The 10,061-nt window shown below is 37.3% G+C and overlaps 1 protein-coding gene across 1 annotated transcript; it reads right to left on the reverse strand.

Annotated features, from left to right (window-relative positions):
• Positions 1–386: 386 nt before the first annotated feature.
• Positions 387–2,362, reverse strand: LOC141707068 (expansin-B3-like). Its single transcript, XM_074510037.1, has 4 exons — positions 2,093–2,362; positions 1,690–1,996; positions 1,416–1,545; positions 387–851 (listed from the first exon to the last, which is right to left on the reverse strand). The coding sequence occupies exons 1-4, from the start codon at positions 2,244–2,246 to the stop codon at positions 654–656; spliced, it is 789 nt and encodes a 262-aa protein (XP_074366138.1). The 5' UTR covers positions 2,247–2,362; the 3' UTR covers positions 387–653.
• Positions 2,363–10,061: the final 7,699 nt, after the last annotated feature.

The raw sequence follows: 10,061 nt of genomic DNA on the forward strand, positions 1-10,061 counted from the left end.
ATAGTTGTTGTGCGTGTGAGCCAGACAGGGCGAGTTTCAGATTCTTCACATGCTACAGATCTTATTCCTTTTTATACAAAATTTAAAATTATCAAGAAAATAATAGCCCTGTATAGTACCTATTAAACTTCATCTTGTTTCATAGCTTCATATCTTATTCACATGTCAATGAGTTGATACGATCAAGCATCATCCACACATTCTTTTCTTATATGTGGTCCACTTACTTTTAGGCCTCACCAAGCACATGCTAAAGTCGCACCATCCTCTCATTAGTAATGCTCCAGCCCCCGGATCTTTTAAAATTCTGGTTCCGCGCTGCTTATTATTTGCATATGCTTAACAGTCATGTTCACTAGTTCTACAAAGTGTGTAATTTCAGACAGTAGAAATTAAAGATATACCATTATTGAGAAAAGGTTACAGAAACAGGAAGCCTATAACATAATTGACTTATAAGTGAAAACGCCCGCTCTCCCTTTGGAGAGGGCTACAAATATGCAGATATTTAATACAAACAGACATAACGACATGGACAACTTCAGAATGTATGGCATTGGATTCTTTATCCAGTAATTGCCTGCCTACATTTCTTCCCAATAGTTATACATTTATGTACTCTTTCTTTACTGGCGAGTTACTTAGGCCGGTAGCTAGACGAAGAAATTAAGGCGAGAGGTGTAAGTAGCTTTGGGAGACCAATTGGCCGGAATAACATCTCTTGCAGAGAGCGTTTTCGCGGTTGCTAGAGTAGTTACTTTCACTGAAAACGGTCCTTTTAAGGGTCCTCCATTTCTGCACCAGCTTGCGCCCCATACGTGACTCATCTCTAACCACTCGCTTGATCCTGCCTGCACCATCCAAAATTTCACTTCTACTACTCTCATGCTCATATAATGTGTAAATGTATATTGTATTCCTAGTGCTCTAATTTACCAACTATTAACAGTGGAATATGAAAGAACGGAGCAGACGATAACATATAGTAATGAAAGCTAGCAATCTTACAAGCTGTGGAATCTTTACTAATGTAATTTAAACATGCAAAGATTAATGAATTGTATAATCTTAACGGCACACTTATCTGGCACGTGATTTTAACTCATCCACCGTACCATCTGCAATTATTACTTCAATCAATCTAAGATTCACAACAATATCAGTTCCGCTTTTCAGTTCAGAACATTTTTAACAAATTTCATGTTCAAGTGACTTTCAAATGTCTAATCATTTTTACAATTTCTGTCCACTAAAGATACCGAGCGGATACTGGAGACTCCTGTCCACATTAAAGGTCGAGGTTCAAGTCTTTGTAGAGACATGTCCAAGTGAATATTGAATTTACGTAATTTTATGATAAGAAAAAGTAGAAGGCAAAGCCAGTATGAAACAGAATTAGCAGGTAGGCAGTAAACCTGTTTAATATGCATGGAACCGAGATCGCCATCACCATCCTCAAACTCAACTAAAAGAGAAAGCCAATGATCAGTCGATCCTTCGTTCACCTTGAATGCTATGTTTTTCCCTGGATATTTACATGCTGTCCTGCACTTTTCCAAATTAACTTCAAATACAATGACAAGACTAAATTATGGTTTATTTCTCGCAAACAACTAAATTCATTGTTTAGTCCCGTGTGTTTCAAAATTCTGGTTCAAACGCATTGTATGCAGAACATACAGGACGTACCTGCGGTAGGTGACGGGGATTACACCACGGTTGCGGAGCTGGTTATGTTCACCGGACACAGCCAGGCGGCCAAATGCAGCTCCACTAAGGTCAAAGTGTGTGTGACCACCCGAGCAATAACCACCGGGACATTCATCAGTGATAATGACTGTGACAGCTCTGCGAGCACAAATAGACCTGTCCAAACACCTGACCTTGTAGCAAGCCCCACAACCTTCACCACCTTTGAACAAAATCGGACTCACTGCCCCTACTCTCGCCCTGTACGGCTTCACATCCACCATTGTTCCGTACCCACATGCACCCCCTGTATCAATACATAAAAATTTAACATGTACTCAGAAAAATAATTAACATGGTACATTGTGACTAAAATGTGCAAGTAACAATAATTTTTTTTTACCATCACTTCCATCTCCATCCGGGCTCCCGTACCAGGTGGCAGTTGCAGGAAGCCAATGCGAGGCAGAGGCGCCTCGGTGGAGAGGCGCCGCAGCAGAAAATGGAATGACAGAACAGAGGAGGAGGAGCAGAGGCAATTGGCAAAAGTTAGACATAATGTGTTTGCTAGAAGTAGAGGAGTGGGGAGAGTTTATAAAGACTTGAAGAAAAAGGCTAGTACTGTATTTTAGAACAGTAGTAAGTTAACTGACCAGTTCTTCTACTACTGGACTATTACTGCACCTTTCCTCCAATGTACTCCTCCTATATGTACAAATAAAATATGTTCTGTTCTTGGATCTTGTAAAAATTTTGTTTCATTACAATAAAGTCTTAAGCCACACTATTTTAAATTTAATATATACAGTAGTTTAATTGTAGTGTGCTTTCATATCTCGTTTCCACATAAAACAGATTTCACTTAGATTTGTCGCATTCTATGTACAGTGACCGTTATCTTTGTTAACTTAATCACTTACTTTAATACGAATAGTTGTTCATCCTGCAAGTATTTGTGTCTTTTATGTAAGTGTATTTAAGTGATACTATAAGTTTAGGAAGGAGCTTATACTGTAAGTGAATGATTTAAGGATTGTTAATCAATGTTAGCGCCTTAAATTAATAATGTTGGGTATGTTATAACACACCATATACTTGTAAAATAAAATTCTTGGTGTGAATGCCTGGTTTCTTCCGTTTTATGTTTTATCCTTCTAAAATATAAGTATTTTAGCGATTATTTGTTGCATGTAAATTGTCGGCAGAGTAAATGTGGGTGTTGTTGTTCTTGTTTTGTTGTGTTTCCAGTAGCATGTGACTGACCAATCTAATTAATAACAGCAACGGTCAGTGCCTTCCATGGACCCACCGGCGGTTAAGACGTTCAATCTGCTTCAACTCCCCCCATGTGTCTTCTGCTCCGACTTACTCGTCCATCTACCGGTCGTTATTTTCTGCTTCCTTACGTTTCCATTCTATCTGTTTTTCTCTTCAAATTTGCAATAAATTAACAAACGGGGCTGCCGGGGCTGTCGGGCGCTCGGAGCTCATTAACAACCATTTCCTTGTTATGATTCAGATTGTCACTATGGTGTTGTAGGAAACTTTCGGATTATATCCAATACCAAATGGGCACCCCTCACATGCAAATTATCGTTCTTGCAATTTTTTATTATGCACTTTTTTTTGTAAATTTTACAGGAAGATAATACACTTGTTTAACGTCCGCTCGAATTGATTTACTTTGTTTGCAATGATGAAGTTGCACCTCCATCTCTCATTCTCGCGGAAGAAAAAATGTGAAGATTATTAATTCAAGTACCCATTAACTAATACTACCGTTCAAATGGGAAACAAGCTGGGTCACAATTTGTACATTATTCAATCTCAAAGCTGGGTCACTCATCACACACTTCTTATAATTGGTCCATCGATAAATTTATATATAGACCGCCTTATCCATTCACATAAATGGACCCCCTACAAGATTCACTAAAATTAACTACCCTAAAACTAAAAAGAGCAGTGCAGAATATGTAAAGAGGAACAGGGTTTTTTGAAAAGTACCACTATTCTCTTTTTTTTTTTGCAAAACTATCTTCTTTTTCTAAAGTATTTTGCAATATTATTATTTTTTAAATTTATTAATTTGCAAATAACATAATATCAACTAAATTAATCACATATGCAACTTTAAAAATTAGTTTTAATTTTTTTCACAAATAAGTTCAAAAAGTAGTAATTTTACATTTTTTTTTATTAAAAGTGATATATTTGATAATTTTCTAAAGAGTAATTCACAATGAAACATTTGATTTACTTTAAATATTTTTTTCCAAATAATCCAGACAAATTAAATATTAATCTGTTTTGAAGGAGATCGCAAGGGTGAGTTACCTTCTTGGTAAAGGCAGAAGCCACAACTAGTTTCGAGATGGCCTTCTTTTCTGCCTTCATTTTTTCCAAAGATTTACGGAGGTCCTTAAACCTATAAGTGCCTCCTTCCCCGTCAGACATCTTCTTTTCATTTTTCTTCTCTGTATTGGAACCCCCATTAGTGTTGTCTGCTGAGCTTTGGGTGAATCTGGAACCTCCATCTTCTTCTAGTACAGGAGCTTCAGGTGCAAATTTACTTTTGCCTACCTTCATGTGGGATGGCTGCTTCTCCTTCTTTTTACCTTTCGAACCTTTTAAAACTAAACCTTCTGCATTTGCCTTATCTGTCACCTTCTCCTTCTTTTTATCCAGCTCAAATCTGAGATCCATGTTTGTCATCTTTTTCCCCACGCGGTTAAAGACACTCATGTTACGTTGTGCATAGCTGAAGTAGTTCAGCCTCATCTTCGAGCTTCTTCTCAGGGTCCCAATCTGCATTCTCCTGGTTGGTTTCAGCATCAGGAAAGGTACGCTTCTTTGGGTGAGCTTCATCAACTTCCTTTTCGCCTTCGAAGTTCAGTTGAATGGAAGTAACACCCTTCTTTCCCCGGTATTCTGCTTCCTCATCTGCTTGCTTAACCTCGTGGACTTATTCTCCAAGGAATCAATCCGATTACTCATCTGTTGCAGGTGATTCAAGATATACTTGTTGGTAGCTTCTGCACTAGGATCACCATTATTGCCATTTTGACCCCTTCTCGGTGTTCGTTCCTCGTCAGAATTGTCTGACATCTTCCTCTCTCAAAAAAGATATTAAGAGTAACCCTCCTTCTGACGCCAAAAATGTTATGAGAGAAAATTGATTATAACACCCAGAAATAATCATGCTTGAATAACTAAATTACTCTTGGTTTTCAAGTAGTTATATGGCTACTGCAGCTGTTGAACAGAGGTTCAACTGTTGAAGTAAAGCGGTAATTGTGTATGATTAACGAACTAAATCAGCAAAGATCCAAGAAAAATGGTTGAGAAATAACTTCTTAATTACAGCCAAATGTACTTGGAAATAATCATAGTGGTTACACGTGTCAATATATGTACAAAGTGAATATTCAGATCCCTTTGCCAATTGCCTACATACCCTATATATAAGGATCAAGTTTAATGTAGTTCTCTAGTGTTGGACTCTATTACTTGGCCAATAATCCACGTTTTTTATAAGCCAAACTCAGTTTCCACAGTTAATCCAACTATTTTCAAGTGCGGCTGAACACATATAAACCTATTTTTATCCATTACCGAGATATGATTTTCATGAATTTAAGTATTTATCCTTTAATTATTAATGTTTATCATGTTTTATGGTGATGTAATCTCATTTGGAGTCCATTCCATGTAGATATGAACTGTTTTCCTTCACTTTAGGAGGTGCAGTCCTAAGGATGACTCTCCTTGCTCCAAGGCCATTAGTGCATAATTTCCAACTTCCTCATCTTCAACATTGTCAAAATCATCCCAACTCTTTCCCTCTGCAATATAAGCTTTGCTTTGCTGTTTCTTTAGAAGAGTTTCATATTTTGCTTCCAGTTCAAGATAAGCTTTGTCTTTCTTTACTTTCTTGAGTTTCCTGCATTATGTAGCAAAATGGTCTAGTTCATCACAGTTGTATCACCTTATCTTTGATCTGTCAAAAGATCCAGTTTTGTAACCATTTTTGCTATCAGATGTGTACTTCCCTTTTCCTTTCCATCTGTTGTCTTTGTTGAATGATTGTCCTTTACTATTGAAGAATCTTGGCTTCTTTACTCTAATGTTAGAGAACTTTCTTGCCAAATAGGTCATTGACTGATCTAGCTCATCAAGTCCATCTAGGGTGTAGAACTCATCTTCTTCCAATTCCAGTATGACTTGTTCCTGAGAGTCATTATTTTTTTGCTCACTTGTTGAGGCAACTGGAGTCTGGGATCTTGACTCATTGTTAGGTCACACACACACTGTAGAGGAGGTGAATACAGTGTATAGTACACTTAAATCGAACTTTAAGAACTTAAGTAACAGAAAACAAACTTTATTGAAACAATAAACTCTGTTACAGTATGGAACTGTTACCTTTCAGTGATGAACAAATATCACGAGAGCTGCTAGGGTTACAATGAATAATCTTTTCTAATAATGATAACACTTATAGTGTAAACCCTATGTCTGTGTTTATATACTACACAGTTACAAGATAATCGCTAATTGATATGGAATATAATTCTGCTTCCTAAAATATATCAATCAGATATCTTTTCTTCCAAGTATTTCATTCTTCACGGAATTCCTTCTTCATGCATATCTCTTCTTATGTTTATCTCGATCTTCTTTCCTTTAATCAGCTACTGTCCTTATCTGATTGTCCTTCAGCACTTAAGTTCTGATATCTATCTTCTGATGATTATCTCCTGATAATATAAGTACTGATATCCTTAAGTCCTGACTTCCAGTATAAGTACTGATCAACAGTTAAGTACTGATTTATCCTGTTCACATAAGATCTGAAAGCTAAACATAAAACATATTAGCCATGACACTATCAAATATATCTAACAATCTCCCCCAACTTGTAAATTAACAAAATATACAAGTTTAACAGATATTTGATGATGTCAAAAACATTAAGTACAAATGCATGAGAAATAGACTAGATAACTACAACTTACAGTCCTTAAAGTTTTTACCAATTTCAACTTCTGATAACAACTTCAATCTGTATAAATATCAGAATTTAAGCAGTTGTAGATCTTCGACTTGGCTTCTTCATTTTCTGATCTCTCTGATGTCAGGAGTTGTTCTGAGATAGTTCTTCAACAAACATTTCTCAACATATCTTAGTTCATCAATCATTCTCCTCTTAACACCTTTAAGCTCTGCAATATCTTCACCAGTTTGAAAGATTGCAGCTCTGAGATCATTAATCTTTGCTTTTCTCAACTCCTGATCTAGTCTTATGACATAAGCTTTGTCAGACTCAAGATTGAATTCAAGTCCCTTAATACCAAGATACGTTCTGATCTGTGCAGTATTAGGCTTCATATCAACAATATCACCATTGTGATCTCTGTACTTTGGAACATATATGTTGTCAGACTTAACAGAATAAAGCCTTTTCTGTCTCTGAATCTGTTCTTTTAAGTAGTTTGCAGCAGTCTCTGTTATTCTGTCATCCACTTGAAGTAAGAAAAGTACATGCTCCAATTCTTCAAAATACTTCAAAGGAATGGCATTTTGTCTTATATGATAAACCCTACCATCTGTCATGAAATACAACATGATGTATTCTTTCAAGTAGGTATGGTAAACCATCTGTACAGATTCCAGTTGATTCAATCTCTCAGGAGTTGCTCCAATACCTGGTTCACTCAAGGAAGTTGGATCATTGGTAGTGTTGTGTACTCTTCTTTCATCAGCACTTCCCAATCCAGTTTTATCTCTAGCTTCCTTTCCGGTAACTACTCTTGCTTTAAAACCACTTGAAGTAGTCTTTAAAGATTGAGTCAGTTTTGCTTTAGTGAATCCTGGTAGGAGTGTCTTTGATCTATTTTCTGATATCAAGTTAACTTGAGCACTGTCAGAGGTTACTTGCTTCTTCTGAATATCAGAACTTACAATTTCTTGACTCTGAACAACTTGATCCATGTCAGAGGTTATTTTAAGAACTTTTCTTGAAGTCAGAGCAAGATCATCTTTTCCATCAGTAATTTCTTCTTCCTCAGGAGGTACATAAGCCTTGATAGGTTCACTAACCTTTTCTTTACCCTTGGATCTTGGATCTATCTGTGGTTGTGATCTAGCCAATGTTGCTTCAATATGTGTCCTTTCTTTGATCACAATGCCTTTAAGTTTTGGAAGTAACTTTTTACCAGAAGCTTCAGATTTAGATGTGACTTTCTCTGATTTAAGTCTGACTTCTTCTTCCTTTAAACTTTCGAAGTCCATCCCTGGATTTTCTTGAAGAAATAACTGTCTTGACATTTCCTCATCAAGATCTAGAAGTTCATCAGAACTTATCCTTTTACCAGCAGCAGAACTTATTCTTTTCCCAGTATCAGAACTTGTTCTGTGACTAGCTTGTCTTGATGTAAACCTTCTACCTTGACTATGACCACTACCCATTCCAGAGTTTCCTTGGTCATCTTTTCCATCATCCTTTCCTTGCAGTGTCTTGTTGGTTTTGCATTTGGACTTAATTACCTTCTCCCCCTTTTTGACATCAGCAGGTAATAAAAGAGAGATAAGTAGTTCCACTGAGGTCTGGATTTCAGTAAGTTGTGATTGCTGAGAAGCTTGATTTGTCAGAATTTGATCAATCTGAGCTTGTTGTTTCTCTTGAGTTTTCTCAATATAAGCAATCATGTCAATGGTAGGTTGAAAGAACTTTTTCTTATCAATTTTCCAAACTTGTTCCTGTTTGATAAAGTTCTCCTGAATCTTGTGTAGCTCTGCATGAGTATTGGAATAAAGACCTTGTAGATGTTTAGTACTCAATACAGTGACTCTAACCTGGGTTTTAAAATCATCAGAATTTAACATTTCATCAGCTTTAGTCAAGTGCTCAGCAAGATGTAAAGCATTTGGAACACATGAAACTGAGTTCCATTCCTTAGTCCACTCCTGACCTGCAGGAGTTTCACTCCAAGGCACTGGTGCATCCCTGATAACAAACTCCTTTACCAGTTCAGACTTAGGAAGAGTCGGTAGAGGAGTATGTCATGAAGGACCTGCTTCATCAGCATCTACAGTTGTAGCAGCTTCACCAGTATCTCCAACATTTGCAGCATCAGAACTTAAAGAATCAGTATCTTCTGATAAGACAACAGTGTGAGTAGCAATGGAGGCTTCAGCATCCTCTAATTGCTGATCTGATACTAAGTTCTGATCAACAGCCATATCCTGATGCTCACCTAAAATCTGATCATCAGCATCTTGATGCAGAGAAGGTGTTGTTGATAACTCTGGAGTTTGAACAGCATAAGTAACAGGTGTTGTGGAAGGATTATTTGCTGTTGGAGCTTCTAAGAAAAGTATTGCAGGCACAACCAGGTTCTGAATATCAATTTCAGCACTTGTGCCTGGATCAACAAGAGACACAGATGATGAGTTAGCCTTGTCAGATACAGCTTCCTGAGATGGAGTTGATGGAGAAGAAGTGACTGGAGCAAATTCCTTGTCTTGTGAGATCAGAGATTCCTGATCTCCTTCCTTAGCTGCTTCCTCCTCATCATCTGAAACTGGCCTTTGTGCCCTCTGTTTCTTGTACTTCCTTGTTGATTTAGATTCCTTGGGAGTTTCAGGAACTATCATACGTCTAAGCCTCTTGAGAAGCCTAGAACCCCCAATTTTAGAATCCTTCTGAGAAGTTGCTTTCTCAGCTTCAACCACCACAGGTTCTGAAGAAGGAATGTGTTCCTCAGAATCTGATTCATCTCTCAAAGTAATTCTCCTCCTCTTTTGAGGTGTTTGAGGAACAGTCTTTGTTCTCTTTGGCTTAGAGGATGTAGGCTTCACAGTAGGTGCTGAAGAAGAAGGTTGAGCAGTCTGTGAAGTGGAGAGATAGGATTTGAGATAAGTTCTGAGGGTAGGTTGAGTAGAATGAGAGGTAGGTACTGAGGTTGATGGATTTTGGGTGGTTGGAGGTGGTTGGACATCAGAGTAAACAGATCTATAAGTATCAGGATCAGCATTTACCAGGATCTGTTTTACAGACTTAGGAATCTGTAATGGTCTAACCACTTTCTTCTTAGTATCAGCATTTACCAGGTCATTAAAGTATCGTTTTGCAACCTTAAAAGGTGGGGTTTGAGTGCTGACTAAATGAGGTTCATCAGTACAGTAAGTGTAAATAAGTTGACAGAATCTAGCAAAATAAACAACATCTCGATCCTCTGTCATCCTATCCCCAATAAAACCAATTATTCCAGTTGCAAAATCAAAATGAGTTTGATGGATAATAGCATACCCTATGTGCTGACTCAGAATTGGGATAGCATCAAAATTTGAACATTTGTTCCCAAAAG

This window comes from Apium graveolens, chromosome 2 (genome assembly GCF_009905375.1).
Source record: "Apium graveolens cultivar Ventura chromosome 2, ASM990537v1, whole genome shotgun sequence".
NCBI classification, from domain to species: domain Eukaryota; kingdom Viridiplantae; phylum Streptophyta; class Magnoliopsida; order Apiales; family Apiaceae; genus Apium; species Apium graveolens.

What these genes read in the sequence shown, in the direction of transcription:
- LOC141707068 (XM_074510037.1), bottom strand. Translation starts at nt 2,246, where the DNA reads ATGTCTAACTTTTGCCAATTGCCTCTGCTCCTCCTCCTCTGTTCTGTC. An exon ending in ATCCCCGTCACCTACCGCAG is followed by an intron (nt 1,546 to 1,689) that starts GTACGTCCTGTA and finishes GGAAAAGTGCAG; the next exon opens with GACAGCATGTAAATATCCAG. An exon ending in GTTCCATGCATATTAAACAG is followed by an intron (nt 852 to 1,415) that starts GTTTACTGCCTA and finishes TGGATGGTGCAG; the next exon opens with GCAGGATCAAGCGAGTGGTT.